This window comes from Ananas comosus, linkage group 22, assembly GCF_001540865.1.
Source record: "Ananas comosus cultivar F153 linkage group 22, ASM154086v1, whole genome shotgun sequence".
NCBI lineage: Eukaryota > Viridiplantae > Streptophyta > Magnoliopsida > Poales > Bromeliaceae > Ananas > Ananas comosus.
In genome coordinates, this window is record NC_033642.1 from 6,923,913 (window position 1) to 6,943,754 (window position 19,842).

At 36.5% G+C, this 19,842-nt stretch overlaps 1 protein-coding gene across 1 annotated transcript; it reads right to left on the reverse strand.

The window, feature by feature from the left end:
• LOC109727469 (cytochrome P450 78A9-like) lies at window positions 3,650-6,930 on the reverse strand. Its single transcript, XM_020257606.1, has 2 exons — window positions 5,847-6,930; window positions 3,650-4,583 (listed from the first exon to the last, which is right to left on the reverse strand). Exons 1-2 carry the CDS (start codon window positions 6,879-6,881, stop codon window positions 3,963-3,965), a joined length of 1,656 nt encoding a protein of 551 aa, XP_020113195.1. The 5' UTR covers window positions 6,882-6,930; the 3' UTR covers window positions 3,650-3,962.

A 19,842-nucleotide genomic window follows, 5' to 3' on the forward strand; every position in this document is an offset into this window, starting at 1 on the left:
AGGGAAGGGCTCTTCGTTTAGGATTTCAATGAATTGAGTGAGGGGGGAAGGGGAGATGGTAATAGAAATTTTTTTTTTATTTATTTTCTGTTTGTAATCGGGCCGAGTGGGCTAGGTGGGGTGGGTTGAGTAGAATAACCTTTAGCATAAATAGGGCACTTACACAAAAAGTGTTCCAAACATGTGTACCTATAATCTAATTCTGTTGTAGTGGTAACGTTGTCCATGCTTTACTAGTCTCCCAAGTTGAACTAAGTTACAAGTTGTTAAGATAAAATTAATGGGCTTAGGGAGTGTTTGGTTGCACGTAAAATTATAAAAAATAATTTTTTATGGAAAAAAGTTTTACATTTTGTACTGCTTGACATGTAGGAAAAAAATAATTTTTTATCAATATTTGTTTGGTTGAAAGAAAAAAAATTCACATTTATTTGGTTCATTGAAAAAAATAAATGAAAATTTTTCACAGCTTGACTTTTTGTTTTTCGCTGAAAATCAGTAAAAATAAAAAAAAAACACACCATTTTCCTCAAATCTGTAAAAATAGTTTTCTGATAAATAAATATATGGAAAATATTTTTCAAGCCGAAAAATAATTTTCGGTAAATTTTACGACCAACCAAACACAACCTTCCATTATAATATACTTTTAGGTTTCTTCAGTTTTTACACTATGCTAGTTTTTTTAAAAAATTAAAAATACCATTGTATTATTATATTTTATCGACCTCTACAGTGTATTTTTAGATTTATTTTTCTTCAATCTTGTACTTTTTTTTTCTCACAAATATCACTAACAACTATATTTTTCTCGCCAACGTTACTCTAGATATACTGACCATCCCTTACGCAAGTGGCAAATGGTTTGGTGGTTGATACCTGAGGTCCAAAATTCAGATCCTAATTGATTCACATTTCCAGCTAAGTTTATTTATAAAAGAAATAAATAAAGCAGGTAGCATGTTACCTTTCTCTCTTTAAAAGAAAAAAAAATATTACCGTTGATATATCTATTGTTTAAGACAAAATCTAGCAATTTTATTAAGAAGCACTGATTACATAATAGAAAAAATATAATATGAATCTACATGATAAATTCCTTGAAAATTTTTATTAAGCCATTGACAACTATTTTTTAATGATTTTATCTATTTTGTTTGTGTCAAAATATGCTGAACAAATGCTCTCTCACTTTCAATTTTTTTTTTTGAGAAATAGGTAGCATGCTACCCGCTTCGTTTATTTCATTTAGAAATAAACTTAGCTGAAAATATGAATCAATTAGGATTCGAACTTGGGTCTCGGGTACTAACCACCAAGCCCTTACCACTTGCTCTAGGGACGGTCGGTCTCTCACTTTCAATTTTTTATTTAAAATAATAGATTTATTATCACAATATATATAGAAAGTAAAAAAGACCTATAAAGTACAGCTTAGTATAGTGTAATTAGGCCAATAAATATTGATATGACACACTACACTTGTTAATACTTAAAAAATCCATGCAATACATCATGAAAATTTTCTTTTGAGTTATAATTGGTTAGGCAATAAAAATTCGAGGACACATGAGCGGATGCTTCACATGCCCAATAAACTATCAAACAATTAAGTATATATTTAAAGTAATTAATTAACTGCAATGCTTGGTCAACAATGTCGGCCAATGTTAGATAACAAAATTTGGACCAATTTCAAGCTTTTTTTTTTTTTTTTTTTTTTGAGAGAAAGGTANCTACTATATATATATATATATATATAGAGCGAGAGAGAGAGAGAGAGAGAGAGAGGAACTAGGCTGAAATACTATAAATAGCACCAAGCTATTGATACTATTAAATTTTCGGTTCTTGGATTAAAAAATATACGGTTATGATGATGTGGACCCCCTAGGGTTGAGTTAGTTATTAGTTAAATAGTATAATTTAACAGGTAAAAATAATTAAAGAGTTAAATCTAACGGCGGAAAACTCGGTAGCACAACGCTTGGTGCTATCAATAGTATCACAGCCGGACTATATATATATATATATATATATATATATATATTTATATATATTCTAATAAAAGTCAAAAAAGAAAGGAAAAAAACTAATAAATGAAAACATTGTTGCTCTTATCGGGAAGCACGACACCGGCACTGCTCTCGGAGGGAGGGATGATCATGTCCGCCAGCAACCGCTCCGAGTCCGTGTCGTGCCGGGCCGGAGTGCAGGTCAGCTGTGTGTGGGCCCTGGCCCGGCTACAGGCTGTAGGCCGCGCTGCTCTGCCTGGCCAGATGGCCTGCCTTCCATTTCTTTGCCGACGTTTGCATTTCAAAAAAGATAAACTTCAATTTGCCCTCCATGATAAAGTGTGTTTCTGACTTTGTTTTCTCATTGTTCGAAAAGTTTTTTTTTTTTTTAGAGAAAGGTAGTACGCTACCTGCTTCATTCAATAGGATAAGTGAACTAAGCTTACAAGGTGGAAGCAGCTAAGGCTTCCTTGGCAAAAAGCGAACTCGGAGAACAGAGAAACAAAACAAAAGTGGCGAAAGAAGGAAGGAAGGAAGGAGTTATAAAAAAGAAAGTGGAGAAGAGGAAATTGGTTACATGAGTGAGCTCCAGTCAGTAAACAGGGTTGAGGCTCTGTCCAAAGCTCTCTCGACGTTGGGAAGGCTAGAACGGAAGACGAAGTTGTTGCGCTCAGTCCAGAGGACCCACCAATTTCAAGCTTTGTATTAATATATTACTTGATACAACTGTAATCGTTATAAATAGTATCCTATGGACTCGAAAACTAAGTAAAACATATGTTGTATATCAAATTAATGTCAATATCTCTAAGCTACTGTGTTAAGTTCCATTGCTCAAGCTTAGGGCTTCGGCTTGTTTGGCTACGCTGTGGATATATAGTACTGCAGTACTGGAGTGGAAAGCAACCTCTCTTGGTCCCTTTTATTACCTAACAAGTTCTCAATATTCTAGCTAGCCAAATGAAGCACCTTATATGCAGCACATAATCGCCGCCGCAGCGCTCGTAGTGGGGCCAAACATAGCCTCAAAATGTATGCATCAGTACGAGGGTACAGAGTCTAACTACAATCCAAAGTAGATTGTAATCCTACAACAACCCCAGTCAAGTGATTATCTTTCATTCGCTAGTCTTATCATTTTTTTTTAGATAAAAACCGAAAAGGAATTAATAAACTCTCAACACCCTTGAACGAAGGGGTTAATTATAGGGTTTACAATCTTTTTTGGTTGTAGAAAGAATCTCTACGTACCATGTACACCATCCCAATAAGGATATTGTTTTATAATAATTCTCTAATCACCTCATCTAACTGTGTTTTGGGGTATTGTTTGGTAACTAATGATGTTTGATTGAATGGTTAGAATAATGTAGACTATATAATACAATTGTGTTTAGAAGAATAGCTCTTACTTGTCCCAGCTGCTGATGCATATAGATAACGAAAGATACACAAATTTGACAAAAGTCGAATTGTCCTTGCGATGATGAATTAAAAAAGAACAACAACAATATATAATTTGAAAGTATATTACAGCAATTAATATTACATTAATTTAACTCGTTATTCTTTTCTCATCAACTTGATATTATATAATGTACATAATAAACTTTACATCAGTTTTCACTCTCCACAAAGAAAAAAAAAATTATAAATAAAATACACCCTCAACATATAGCACAAATCATATATAGCACATTTAGTTTACACTCAAGAGAAAGATAAAACAAGTTATAGGAACATATGTATATAGTGAGACTAGCTAGGATACTTTTAGAAGAACCAAAAATTTAGAAACTCTAAATTTTTAGCCATTGTGCATGCATATGCACGTACATTCAATAGCTAAAAACTTAATAGTTATACTAAATTTTCATGTGGTTCTGAGATTATCCGTAGTAAACTCCATATGTATATATATATATAGACACACATATGTATATGCATTTATATGCATTTTTGCGTCGGCCGCGGCCTCAGCTCGACGGCGAGCGGCGCGGCCATCTCGAGGGAAAGACGCATGACCTCCGAGAGGTCGACAGGAGCAGCCGGAGTTGGGGCCCACTCGAACTCATGCAGCAGCACCGCCGCCCAGGACCCGACGGCCGCCATCGCCAGCCCCTTCCCGGGGCAGCTCCGCCGCCCCGATCCGAAGGGCGCCAGCCGCAGGTCCGACCCGAAGACTGAGAGCCCGACCGCTTCTCCATCTGGTTCAATGAACCGGTCGGGCCTGAACTCCTCCGGGCGGGACCAGAGGGCGGGGTCACGGGCGATGGCCCACATGTTGACAACGGCGGTGGTGCCCTCGGGCACGTGGCGGCCGGAGAGAACGGTGTCCGATGTGGCGAGGCGGGCCCAGGAGAGGAGTGGGCCTGGGGGGTGGAGCCGGAGGGTCTCCTTGATGATCGCCTGCAGGTAGGGGAGGGGGAAATGGTGGTGGTGGTGGTCGGTCGCCGCGCTGTTGAGCTCGGCGTGGGCCCGCACCTGCACGCCACGGTGCAGTGTCGCGCGCGCCAGCACCCACTCCAGGAGCACCGCCACCGTGTCCGTGCCCCGAAATATCATCTCCTGCATTACCATTCGAATTCATAGAGTAATCAGCGCGCACCGCCACTATTTAGAACAGTTAGTTATCAATATATATTTAATAAAAAATGTTTGAACATTCTGTTTCTAAGATCTTCATTTGTAAATGCTTTCCTCTGTTGTTTGTCTGGAAATTAATTATAATAAGTCAGACAAAGATAGAAAAAGTAATAAAAATTTGTTGTTGTAACTTGTTTTTTTGTTTCATCTTCTCGTGTGTTACTGTAGAAAATTTTGGTAAAAATATACCAGGTGAAAAAGTATAGTTCTAAAATTATTAACTTTCTATCACTTAAAAAATAATAATAATATAATATTTACTTGAATTTTAATTCAATGGAATGTCATTTTCAACCAAACAAGCTCTAAGGATCTACCCATAATTTCTTTGATTAATTCTTACGACAAGAGCCTATGAGCAATCCTTTTTTTAAAATAAATATTGTTATAAAACTTTTAAATATTGTCATGACTAATGTATTTGTAGTTATGATATAGAGAGCTTATTTATCAATAACTTATTAAATAATAATTTGGAATCCAAAGGATATAAAGGTATCGTAGACACCCTCAACTAAAATTAGAATATATTGAATATGTTTCAATAATAATTCTGCTAACTATTAAAATTTAGCCAAATTCTGAATTTAACTGCTGAATATTATATAAATTAAAAGAATGAAAATTAATTTGAAGAGGTCTCTATCTGAAAAAATATGTTGAAGGTTCTGTTACAAAACAGCTCATCTTTGAGGAGGGCCCCGGGCCCCTGTACATTTAATTTCACCAAACTCAAATATTACAGAGTTAATTGCACTGCTTAGTTCCTAACTTTTATATATTTTTCTAATTTTTTTAGCAATTAAGTAAGAGTCTGACTATATATGGTGCTTCTCAAAACACCAATTACTTAATACTTATAAATTTTTCACTGTTATACCTGTCTCTTTGATCAATTTTATTTTTTAAATTATATTATTTCATCCATTACCTACTAAAATATTTTAGAAAACTAATATTACGTACTCTAACCTCTTAATTCATTCAGTAATTAAATTTTATTATTTTATTTTCAAAATATGATTAATCTTAAAAAAAAAAATTAGGAGGCCAAGGTAAAGACGATGACGTGACACAGACGCAGTAAATATTAACTGTTACTAACATCATAATTTTCGTTTTAATGATAATAAAAATAAAATAATGAACAAAGAGGTAACAATAACGTGGGGGCGGTAAGCTTACCCAGAGGACGGCGCGCATATCCTCGTCGGACAGCTGTTCGCGGTCCTGCAGGGACAAGAGCACGTCGACGAAGGCAGGGGCGGTGTCAGGATCCCGAGCCGGTCCGAACCGGCACTCGTCTATGATCCGGCCCATGAACCGGTTCACTCTCGGTACGAGCCGGGCGCACCGGGACCGGACCCTTTGCGGGTCGAAACCAGCTAGTGCAGGTAAATGGTCAGACCAGTTGAGTGTGCCCAGGAGTTGGTATCCTTCGTCCACCATGAATCTCAACTCCTGCATCTCTTCACACCAGGTGGTCTTATTGTCCATATTAAGATCGTACTTTTTTCCGAAGACTATCCACATCATGTGGCTCAGAGATGCCGCCTTTAGGACGCCGCGCACTTCGACGCGGCCGCCCCTTGCGGCGGCGGCGGCGGCGGATTTAAGCGCCGCCACCATTTGCGCGGCGATGGCGGATCGGCGGTCGGCGAAGGCGGCAATTTGGCTCGGGGAGAAGAGGTGGGCCGCAGCGATGCGACGGAGCGAGCGCCAGTAGGGGCCGTAGGGGGCGAAGCCGATGGCGCGGCGGAACATGAGGCCGTAGGCCGATTCCTTCACCGGCCGGTCGGCGAACGCCATGCTGGAGAGGATCTCCCGTGCGACGTTGGGATCGGCGGTGACGACGACGCGGGTCTCGCCGACGCTGATCGCCATGAGACGCCTGGCGGCGAAGGCATCGGCGGCGGCGGCGAGCTTGCGGTGGGACAGGCCGGACATCAGGCCGATGCTGCCCACAATTGGGAGGCCTCTCGGTCCGGGAATCGGTTTTGCTTCGGGGGTGCTGCGCCGCCTTTTTTGGCTCGACCAGTATCTACCCCAGGCGGGGCCCCCGGGGGCGGCCCAGTGGAGGAGGGTGGTGGCGGAGACGGCGAGGACAAAGAGCGCGGCGAGAAAGAGGAGATGGGGGGAGTCGGCGGCGGCGGCGGCTCCGCCGCATTTGGCGGCTAAGGAGAGGGACAAGACCCAACCGTTCTCCACGATGGATCCCATGCTGAATGGAATTGGACTCTAATTCTATTTAGAGTGGAAGAGGGCGCTGGGGTGGTTCCATTTTATAGAGCGAGCGAGGGAGGGAGGGTGCATACCATATAATATGGTTTGCTAGGGTTTTAACCGAAGAGTATGACCGACCGTACGTTGGGATATTTTTACGCCGCCGAAGGAAACGCAATCGCGGGACCCGCAGGGAGGGTGCCCGGTGGGCCCCGCGGGGGCCCGCGGCAGGAGACAACAATAACGGAAGGGAAAACGACGTGCGCGGGGCGGGAACCGGGGTTGCGGGGGCGGCGGGGGCCGACACGTGGAGGTGTGGCGTGGCCGACACTGTCGGGGTCATCGTTCGATCCACGGGCCTTGGAGACGCAACCCACACTTCGGGTTGGTTGTTATTGAAACCGCCTTTCATCTCATGAATTAAATTTTATTAAGTTTGGCAAATTTTATTAAACGTGCAAAAAAAATTTTAAAAATAAAATTAAGTTTTCGCACAGATGTCTATTATCAACGTGCAATTTTTATTGCGTTGTATGACCTTGTTGTTTCAATACATTTAGGTATCCAAATTTAAATATTTAGATATTCTGAATTTGCATTTAGGTGTACTTTTAAAAAATATCTGTATTTTTTTAATTTTAAATCAGGTTGTTTACTNTTTAGATATTCGAATTTGCATTTAGGTGTACTTTTAAAAAATATCTGTAATTTTTAATTTTAAATTAGGTTGTTTACTAAGCTATGATTATTTCTGATCAGTTTATATTTAGAGATACTTCAATTAAATCTTGTTATTTTCTTTTCTGAAAGGATTCAGAAATTGTCTATTGAGAGAGAGAGAGAGAGAGAGAGAGAGAGAGAGTCCGGCTACTATCCTCATAAGAGGATAGAAGTCTTTGTCTTATCAAGTAATTTTGGATGATAGAGACTTCAAATTGATAATCAGCACCGTTGAAATTGATCTATACTATTAGAAATATTTAGAAACCAAATTTTGTAAATTTTAAAAATTATTATCAAATCCACCGAAGAGTCGCAAAATGAACGGTAAAAAACAAATTAACGACCTTCTGAAAACAGAGGTTAAACTTTCTCAATTTACGATCGGAGTTATTAAACATTATATAAATAGTACAAAGAAGTTTTCATCAAAAATTCAACCGATTTGAATTACTTTACACCATTAAACAAGCAAACGGCTCATATAGGCCGTCAAAAATTATCAATTTTGTAATTCTTTGATCACTATGTAAATAAATTTTAAAATTTATAAAATTTAGTTCCTAGATAATTAATTCAAATACTCTAGATCAACTTCAGCGATTCCGATCATTGATTTGTGATCTCCATCATCAAAAATGATCTGATAGGACGAAAGTCCCTATTCTTCTAAAAGAATATATAGCAACTGGATTATATATATGTATATATATATAAACTGTACTATTTATAGTACCGGAACTTTGGTTCTAAAGTCTCATTTTTCATCTTAAGATATTTAAATCAACGATCTATACCGTTAAATATGATTTAAGATATATGAAGTTTTTAGAAACAAAATTTTAACTTTTTCAAAATCATTACTTAGTAAGTAAATCATATAAAATGAACGTTGAAAATTGAACAATTTTTAAAATTTAATGATAAAATTTTTAAATTCAAGATCGAAGATACTGACCTTGATCTAAATAGTTTAAAATATTTTCTATCAAAATTGAAATTAATTTAGATTTTTTACACTGTTAAACTACAAACTCATCATAATGGCCATAGAATATTGATAATTTTGAAATAGTTTGATCATAAAATAACTATATTGAAAAAATATAAAATTTTATTTCTAAAAACTCCAAGTATCCTAAATCAGTTTTAACAGTGTGCATCGTTGATTTGAACACTCTAAGATTGAAAACGAGATTACAATACTGGAGTTTCAGTACTATAGATATTACAGGAGCTTAGCTCTCTCTCTCTCTCTCTCTCTCTCTCTCTCTCTCTCTCTCTCTCTCTCTCTCTCTATATATATATATATATATATAGCGCTTGATTAATGTATGTAGTCTCAAGTTTTGATCAGTAATATTTTTTTTTCTTTCCGAAGAATTATCTTCTCCGTATGTCTCTTTCCATCCTTATATTTCTTCCTTTTTACAGCTTAGATCTGTGTCAGTAAGTGCTGTTGTCTGCTAGAAATTACTGCTTACAGTACTGAATGTATAGTTAGTTATATCTTGTATCCTACACTCCTAAACCTTCACAGTAGTTAGAGATCTCAAATGGGAAAAAAAAATCTAACTAATTAATTGAATGTATTTTAGGATATTTAAAAAAACCTAAATATCAAAAATTACAAATTTTAGAGATTAATTTTTCACAACTCACTTGTTAATAATTACATATGCATGTGTGAGGCATAACCTGATGTAGACGGTAATTTCCTATTGCTTGCATCTAGGGCGTGTTTAATTGGTTTGCTTCTTTTTCACTCTGGAATCGAAATTGTAATGAGCGAATCCGTTTGTAGGTGTTTGGTACGTAGGAGTCCCATTCTGATTCCGATTCCCAACTGGAATGAGAATCCCCCAATGTCATGTCCCGGATTACTCGTTTCCCCGGGCACGCCAACAGACCCGCCGTATATATAGAAATTTTTCCTGTATACGAAGCGATAGCTGTACCTGTACCTGTACCTGTAATCATACAATACTACAACCAGTAGTATAGAGCTGCTAAAAAGAACAACATATAGATATAAATAACACTGGTTCAACATACATACATACTATCCAAATACAAAAACACTCGCTCTAGCGAGTTAGAACATCAGTATGTATAAGAACCCAAAAACTATAATTACCTATAGCTGATACTCCTCTAGTTCTGTAACTCATCAGGAAGGGCTCTAACTCGCAACACCCTTTCCACGATCAGAATCAGTAGTAGCAGCAGCCGCAACCGAAGGCTTTGCAAAAGAATCACAACTGGGTGTAAGAACTACTGCGAAAAGGAAGTAGTTCTCAGTGGGTACCGCTACCGATCTCAACGGCTCACCCACTAAGTCTACAGAATGTATGCTCAATGATAGTAAGGAACTGAAAAAAATCTACAACTATATGCCACTATACTCTCACGATTCAATACTAACTATCAGTAGAACAATGCAATCTCTGACTCAATCTCACTAGGGACTGCGAATACACCCGTCCCGCCTATCGAAGCTACATAGCTACCTCCATGCTAGGCCGTCAGTGGAGAGCAAGTCCAATCAAGACACAACGATACCAACACAAACGCACTAAGCTCGACTCCGGAGTGGCACTCGTAGGTGCTACCCAACCGAGTATGCAGGTGTGTCTCTATCGAGCTCAATCAGGCTCTCACAGGCTATAATCAAAGTAAACAAGGTCTAACAACCAAACTCACGTGCCCTCAGCACAATCTGATGCAAAAACAGAAATCTGGGTCCACCATCAACCTCAACGGCACCAGACAGTCCGGAACAGTCTAAACATTGCTGTAAAAAATAAGCTCGACATCTCAGTACAAGTGTAAATACATTCTACACTATCCTGGGTATCTACCGCCTACAAACTGCGGCGATACAAACAAACTACGGCTTCTAGAGCTAAATCTGGTAGTTTTAGCAAATGACGGTGTAGAATAACTAGTTTTCTCCTAAGTCAATTCCAACTCCAATATGTATATTTTATCTAATATACTAGGCTCCAATTCAGATTTTAGAATCATGCAAATCATAGAATTGAGCTACTAACATGAAGAACCAAGCTAAAACACATGCTAACAACCTATAAACTTAGGAGGTAATTCCCAAAATTCCGGTAAGCATTATTAACCCACCTCAACACGAGCTCGACGACAGTCCGCAACCGCTGGAAAACTCTGTCGAGACCAGCCTCCAACCAGCAATAAACCTCTCTAAAGATCTAAACACAAAACACCCAAAATTGCATTACTACTCTCAATTTCAGCACTTAAGCTTAATTCATCCAATTGTAATGTCAAACCCACCTTCCGATCTTCAATTCAGGTGAGGAACAGACCCAAAACCAGCAGAGAGTAATGGAGAAACATCCTCTGGTCAAAATTCCAGCTTCCTCAAAATTTGATCCAAGAAAATCAAGAAAACTTCAATTTCAGCTTAAACATCACAATAGCTCAGAAAAATGTGAAATTGATCATACAAACCTCAATCAAATGCTACCAAAATAGGCTCCATAAAACCTTCCAGAAGTCTACTAACCAACAAACCAAATTTCGAAGCAAATGGAGTATCCTACGTCGCACACGAGCTAAAACGTCGAAGGTCGCTACTGGAATCTGCTGAAACTACAGTCCTCAATGTGAAATTGGGTAAATTTAGAGAGTTGAGAGGGGTTGGAATGCAATTGTGGGCTTCACTGTGAAGAAGAGGTGAAAAGGGTTTACATTGGTCGAACAGCACCTATTTATAGTGAGGTGAGAGGATAAGATAAGTCCCAAGAACAAACATTGCCAACCTGCTGCCCCTGCAGAAACAGACAGTTTCGGGCGCCCGAAACCATGTTTTGGGCTTCCGAAACCTCCAGACTACACAAATACTCCTCTTCGGTTCCTCCGCCTGCAGTCTGTTGCGTCTTTATCCTGGTCCGGTGAAACTCACCTACCACCAGACACGTGTCAACACAGGCAATATTCACAAAGTGAATTTTCGGACCCACTTATAAGCGCCCGAAACATAGGATCCGAATTGGCTTCCAATTTCAGTTTAATTTAGTTCAATTCAACACTCAAGATCTGGGCGACCCAAACATGGTATGGGCGCCCGAATCTGGCAAAACTCCAGTTTTACTTATTTGAGTGCGCTAATTCCATTTCTGACGACTCCGACTCAGTCCGACACTCTCCAGATGTGTCGACCAGTCATTAATATTGTAGCCAATATTATCCAAAACTCTGAAACACTACACCTAATCACCCATTTTTCCAATCCGGCCTAGGAGGCCGGATTAGAAGTTGAATCCGGACGGAATTGATATTTATTCGGATTAAATTTATTTTTTCAACTTTTTTAATTAAAATATGAGTTCAAATTTAGAAAATAAATATATAATTTTAAATTTTAATGTGAACTTGAATTAAAAATTAAAATTTAATCAAGTATTTCGAATATAACTTATGAATTTGAATTTAAATTAAATTTTAATTTATATAAAGTTTTATTAAAATTTAAAATTATATATTTATTTTCTAAATATAAAGTTAGTATATTAATTTGATTATGTTTTTAATATTTACTTGAACCAAACACCGACAATAGGAATGATTTATTCCGATTCCGATTCAGGTGAGGAACCAAACAGAACTGGTAATGAGTCATTCCTATTCCGATTCCAGCTTATAATTTCGATTCCGATTCTAATTCCGATTCCGACTTCGAACCAAACACGCCCCTAGTGTAGTTGTACAGGCCATCTTCAGTCCTTGTGAAATTTTACACAGAGGGCTCAAAATTAGAATTTAATCTATTATATGTGTATATTATAATAGGGATAATTGCCTATATACCCCTCAAAACTTTAAAAATATCTCATTTATCCCTACTTTTTTTTTTCTTTCCCAATATACCCCTCATATGTTCCTCTGCTATTCCAAAACCCCCCTGCAATTACCACCCGTTAAGTTAACTTGGGTTAAAGATGAGTTAAATATCTATTACAGTTAAAAAAATTAAAATGCTACTTTTGCCCTTAAATTTAAGAGCGAATAAGAAAGATTGGTTTTGGTAGAAGGGTATATTTGAAAAGACCAAAAGGCAAAATACCCCTTATATGTTCCTCCGTTATTCCAAAATTCCCCTGCAGTTACCATCCGTTAAGTTAACTTGGGTTAAATATGAGTTAAATATCTATCACAGTTAAAAAAAATTAAAATGCTATCTTTGCCCTTAAATTAAGGGCAAATAAGAAAGGTTGGTGTGGTAGAAGGGTATATTTGAAAAGATCAAAAGTTAAAATACTTTAATTTTGTGCTCCTAACTTAAGGGCAAATAAAAAAAGTCAGTGATGATAGAAGGGTATATTTGAAAGGGTAAAATAGTAATTTCATAGAGATAACAAAGTTCAATAACCGATTTTAACTCTAGGGTATATTTAAAATAGGTTGGAACGTAAAAAAGATATTTTCAATATTAGCCTTCTAAAAAGAAAAAATCATAAAGTCGGAAACTTTTCGGGGTTATATAAGTAATTGCCCCATTATAATCTTTGCCAAAACATATAATTAATGGCCATAAATTTTTAAACACTGATTTGAACAATGTTGTTTTCTATATCATTGAAGGCTTTTAAATAGTTTGATGATAATTAAACTTTAAAAACATACAACTTTTACATATAAATTTTCTAAATATTTTAGAATTTAATATATTTATAAGATTAAATTTAATAATATTGAGTGTTGTACATGATATTTATGACATGGTAGATGCACATAGGGATGCAGGTTAGGGTAGGGGATGTTTGGTTCGTTGTTAAAATGAGCCGGAAAATATTTTTTGCATGAAAAATAAATTTTCGAGTCTTTGGATGCTCGTAAAATGCTTTTTGCATGAAATTTTTTTTCACAGATTTCAACTTTCGTTTTCCACTCTAAACTATGTCGGAAAACGAAAATGAAAGAGGGAAAGGAGAAAAAAGCAGCGCGCGAGCTTGGAGTGCCCACGTACGTGGTCCACAAGCGATCGCAAGGCCTCATGGACCTTGTGCACTTTAGTACAATAAAGTACTGTGACATATACATAAAGTATTAGTATAACATATAAAAGTAGTATATATTTACGTTTTAAAGTAATATAAATTCAAATCAAAATTAAAAATATTTTTATATAATTATATAATAAAAGGGTATGAAATCTAATTTTCTCCTACAATAAAACAAACATTAAAATGCATAAAACTATTTTTTTTTTCATCGAAAACTTTTTCTGTGGAAAATTATTAATTGTTTACAATTTTTTATCAAACTGCTACTGAAATCTCCTTAATTAATTACCGGTATCTTCCATACCCACGTTGTCTGTTCACACTTTCTAATTTATCCTTCATCTCATCACTTCTTAATTTCGTAGGGATGATTTTAAGAAAAATGGAATGAATGGAGGATAACTTGGATGGTCCACGGATGACGTGGTGAGCCAGGTCTACTTGTGTACGTGAAGTGATAAAAATGCTCTTATAATTAAAGAGCTATGTTTTGTAGTTGGTTACCAACCGAGGCAAGAGCAATGAGACAGGGGGGAGCTTAATTGGCATTTGTTTTGTTTTGTTTTGTTTTGTGTAACTAATACGTACATCATACAAACTGTGCATGAACCACAGTTATGTAATCAATGCTAAACCTGGAAAATGAAATGATCGCAATGGCTATATCGCATGAAAGATGGCGAAGAAGAGATGTTCCCCAGTGAAGGGTGAAGGGAAGATGAAGATGAGGGGGATTTGGGCTGATCGATCGGTGACACGTGGGTTGGTGGTTGAGAGGAGGGCTGTCAACGAGCCGAACACGAGCGGGCTTGGGCTAATTCGTCTTCAGCTCGACTCTCTAACTAGCCGAATATGAGCTAACTCGAATAAATTGCAAGTCGATCTCGAGTTGGGTTTTCCGAGCTCGTCACGAGCTCAAGCCGAATACGACCCATTGATGCTTCGAATGTAATGTGGGTTCCCTACTATGCATCATCCAAACTGCAAAAAATTTGACCTAAAGCTAATAAATTAGAAGCACCAAGAATTGATGTTTTTGAAAGCAACATATTATTTATATATAATACAAATAAAAAATAAATGTAATACATATACTATCAATGGTAAGTAGGTGAACTCTCTCTCTCTCCTCTTCTATTATATATATATATTATATATAGAGAGAGAGAGAGAGAGAGGAGACTAGGCTGGTAATAACTATCGGTAGCACGGAGGGCCTCCGTGCTACGAGTTATTTTCAATGATGCGGCTTTCAAATCGACGATCGGCTCCGTTAGACTTGATCTACACTATTAAAAGTATTTAAAAATTAAATTTCATAATTTTTCGACACCATTTGGCTAGTGATCAAAAGATCTCAAAATTGACAATTTTAATGGTAGATGTGATGCATTTGTGAATTTAATGGTGTAAAACAATTCAAATCTGATGAAATTTTTATAGAAAATTCTTTATACTGTTTAGAGTAAGATCAGTATCTATGATCTTAAATTTAAGTCTTTTATCGTCATTTTTTATAAGATTTTTATTTTCAGCCGTTCATTTTAAACTACTCATTTGATAGGTAAATAATACTGAAAAATTATGAAATTTAGTTTCCAAATACTTTCAATAGTGTAGATCAAGTCTAATGGAATTGATCGTCAATTTGAAAGCCGCATTATTGAAAACAACTTGATAGTACGAAGGCTTCCGTACTACTGATAGTATACCAGCCTAGCTCTCTCTCTCTATATATATGTAGAGTTGAGCTAGAATACTCTCAAAAGCACCAAGAGGGTGATGCTTTGGAGTTTTTTGCCCTTAAATAGAGAGATGTAGGGTTGGAATGATGGTGATAGGTGGTGGTAGGTGGCGGTGGGTCCAAGGGCTAGAAATCTAGAAGCACCAAGGGTTTGGTGCTTCTAAAAGTATTCTAACTCAATTCTATATATAAATATATATTCAAGCGGAACATGTACAATAGAGTTAACCCTAGTTCTTATTTGTCTCGTTAAAATATTGAGCTTAATTTTTCAGCTTATGTTTGTCTTGTTTATTAAACGAACGATTCAATATCTAGCCCATTTCGAGTTGAACACGGTTGGCTCACGAATAGCGAGCTGAATTAGCCGCACTAGCTGAGAGAACATCTATTTAATCCAATTAGCTTTAATGATCTAATCGGATTAAATTTTGATGGGAAAATATATGTATCCACCTATTTCATTAGCTACAATCTCTATTCAATAATTGACAACAACAAGAAAAATGTTTGGAAGAGAAGTGGATTTCTTCTTCTTGCCTTCTGGGTGAGTGCATTAATTTTTGTAACATACACGACTACGTGAGGATTAGTTAAATGTATGAAAATTTTATCTGATGTGTCTCACTCAGAAGACTCTCCCTTCAACCTAACTCGAATATAAATTCCCTTTCCCCACATGTGAGGGATAAAAATTATATGCATTCTAATCTAAATGGAGGATAAAGATAAGGAGGGGCACTACAACAGAATTAGGTTATAGGGACACATGTTTGGGACACTTTTGAGTAAGTGTCCCATTTATGCTAAAACTTAAAAAAAACATCTACTTATGCCTAAATATAAAGCCCAATCCAACCAAAAATAAAAGATTACTCTACTCAACCCACCACACCCAGTCCATTTGACCCGATTACAAATAGAAAAGAAAAAAAAAAGAAAAATCAATTACCATCTTTTCTTCTCTCTTCACTCAATCCACTGAAATTCTAGACGAAGAGCCTTTCTTGTCGTCTTCCTCCGTCACCGTAGCCAATGAGATAGAGTTCCGGCGGTTGCTAAATGCTTAAATAAGTGTTGGTAAATTAGCAGCACTCTTTTAGGCTATAGCGACACTCTTTAACTGTCACTATATACCTAGCGACCCCACATATAGCAACACTTTTTAAAAGTGTCGGTAATTTTAGCTAGCAGCACTTTTTTGACATGTACCTACATTTAAAAGTGTCGCTATAGACCGTTTTTGTTGTAGTGGGGTCAGCCAAATTTCTCGTTTGCATAATTATTATTTTTTTTTAAAAGTAGGATTAGTGATTAAGAAAGAGAAGTGCATAATATGCATCTCATAGCTTACCCAAAGGGTAATATTATCAACAAAATAAGCTTTTTTTTATAGTAGATTCATCAAATTTTGCCACTATTTATTGATTGAATTTGACCAAATTCAATAAGTTTAAAATTCAGTTGTCAAAATAAAGTAGCTAATATCATTACACATGCCTAATAATGAGAAAAAAATTAGTAATTAACTACACATTTCGGATCATTTTAAACAACAATTAATGAAGTAATTTTCTTCTTTTGTCTCCTTGTGACCAACATTAATTCATTTGATAAGCATGCAACTTACCTCATATATATATATATATATATATAGAGAGAGAGAGAGAGAGAGAGAGAGAATTATGCTAGTATATAGTACCAAGCCCTTGGTACTATTGAGTTTTCGGCCGTTGGATGAAAAGATGTGCGGTTAGGATGATAGTGGTCCCCGGTTAAATTGATAGTGATCCCCTAGGGTTGAGTGGATGGTTGGTTTAATAGTATAATCTAACGGGTGTAAATGATTAAAGGGTAGATTTAACGGTAGAAAACTCAATAGTACCAAGAGCTTGGTACTATCGATAGTATAGTAGCCGGACACCTCTTCTCTCTCTCTCTCTCTCTCTCTTCCTCTCCTTCCTCTCTCTAATATATATATATTTACATATGATTAAGCCACTGCTATACATCGGCTACAACGAGCTCCGTGGCTAACATTATTTTAATGATGCGGCTCTCCATTGACGATCGTCTCCGTAGACTTGATCTATACTATTAAAATATTTAAAACTAATTCTAATTTTTCAATATCATTTACTATTCAAACAAATATCTAAAAATTGAAACGTTGAAATAAAACATTATAAAAAATGATATAAAGATTTAAATTCAAGATCAGATATACTAAATCTTATCTAAATAGTGAAAATTTCTAAGAAATTGTCAGCGCAAATGTCTGATTGTTTTACACCGTTAAACTCACAATAACACCCACATGACATTAAACATAGTCATTTTGAGATTTTTAATCACTAGCCAAATGAATGTCGAAAAATCTGAAATTAGTTTCACATACTTATAATATGATAGATCAATCTACACGAGCCGAATCGTACGATTTGGAAGCCACTCAGTCACGAAAACTGCATTGTATGACACAGAAGTCCTCCGTGCTACCGATAGTATAGGCACATATATACTATATATATATACTACTTGATCGTACGTGCAACACGTACAATTATTTTAATAATTTAAATCGATAAACATTTATAAATCATATTTATTCAAAAAATGATTTATCAAATTATACAACAATCTATCTTTAAATATTTTCTATTGTAATACTATGATAGCTCAAATTTAAATTTAAATTAATTTTAAAATTTGAATTGAATATAAATTACAGTAGATATCTGGCAAAAATTGTGATAAGCTAATTTTTTAAAATTTTAGAGTAAAAAATTAAATAAAATTTTAATTAAAATCATAGATTTCACAGTAGATATCTTTCAGTGGTAAAAATTGGATAAGTAATTATTTTTCTATTTCGAATAAATAGAAATTAAATAGAATGTTTCATTAGTTGATTTATTTTCGTAAGAAAATCGAAATCATATATATAATTAATATATATATGTATAATATATATATATATATATAAATATAAGTCTGGCCGGGGTACTATCGATAGCACCAAGGATTTGGTGCTATCGAGTTTTCCACCGTTAGATTTAAAACTTTAATTATTTTTATCCGTTAGATTATACTATTTAACCAACCACTCACTCAACCCTAGGGGGCCCACATCATCCTAACCACCCATTTCTCAATTCAAGGGCTAAAAAATCAATAGCACTAATAGCTTGGTGCTATTGATAGTATTCCAGCCTAGTTCTATATATATATATATATATATGAGTGAGGCTACTATGCTATCGGAAACACGGAGCCTTCCGTGCTTCCAGCTCATTTTCGATATTGCGACTTTTGAATCATCGATCGGCTCTGTTAAACATGATCTAGAGTATTTGAAGTACCTAGAAAATAAATTTTATGATTTTACGATATCATTTGCCTAGTGAACAAAGGGGCTCAAAATCAACGGCTGAAAATAACAATCTTACAAAATGTAATAATATAATATTAAAATTTTAAATCAAATATATTGATATTGTTTTATATAGTATAAAGAATTTTCTATCAAAATTTCACGTGATTTGAATATTTCTACACCGTTAAACTTGCAAACGGCTCACTACGGCCATTGAAATTTATTAATTTTGNATATGGCCAATTTGCATAAAAAATCCACTTATTTTGGGCTTTTGTAAAACCGGGCCACCTTTTTCGTTTTTGCAGATTCGGTCTGCTTTTTCAGCAAACTGACCAAAATACCCTTATTACTTTTTCTCTTTCCTCTTTCTCTCTCTTCTTCGTTTCTCTCATTCTTTCTTTTTTCTCGCCGGCAGAGCGGGAGATGGAGCGGAGGCAGAAACGGTCCGTCTCGCCTCTCACCATCATGCTCTCGCCCTCGCCCTTGCCCTCGTCCATGCACCCCCCACATTCCTCGCCTCCGACCTTGCCAAGGCCGCGCCACGACTTTTTTTTTTGCTTTTTTCTTTTCTTTTCTTCTCCGACTCTTCTCCACCGTCTCCGACAACGACGCCTCTCGCCATTCCCCGCCCTTCTCATCTCTCCCTTTCCCTCATTTTCTGCCGCCTCCGACGACGATTTATCTTCGCCGGCGCTGACGTCGACACCGTAGAGGTCACTGCGGCGCTACAGCCTCAGAGAGGGGGGTCCTTAGCGGCGTCGTCACCGGCGCCGTAGCTGTTGGCAGAGAAGGTGACAAAAAAAATTATAGAAAAAACAGAAAAAAAAATAAAAAATTATATAAAAAGAAGGATGAAGATGAAATTGTATCGTTAATTATAAAAAAAATTATAAGTTGCACTATTTAAGATGTAAACTGCTGTTTTAAGATAAAAATTATACTCTTTGAACGAAAATTATACTATTTTTTATCTTAAACTGCAACCTTTTAAGTGATATTTATACTGTTTCTCCTCTTGTTGCACTGTTTCTCCTCTTGTTTACACAGAAATGGTGCAACAAGAGGAGAAACAGT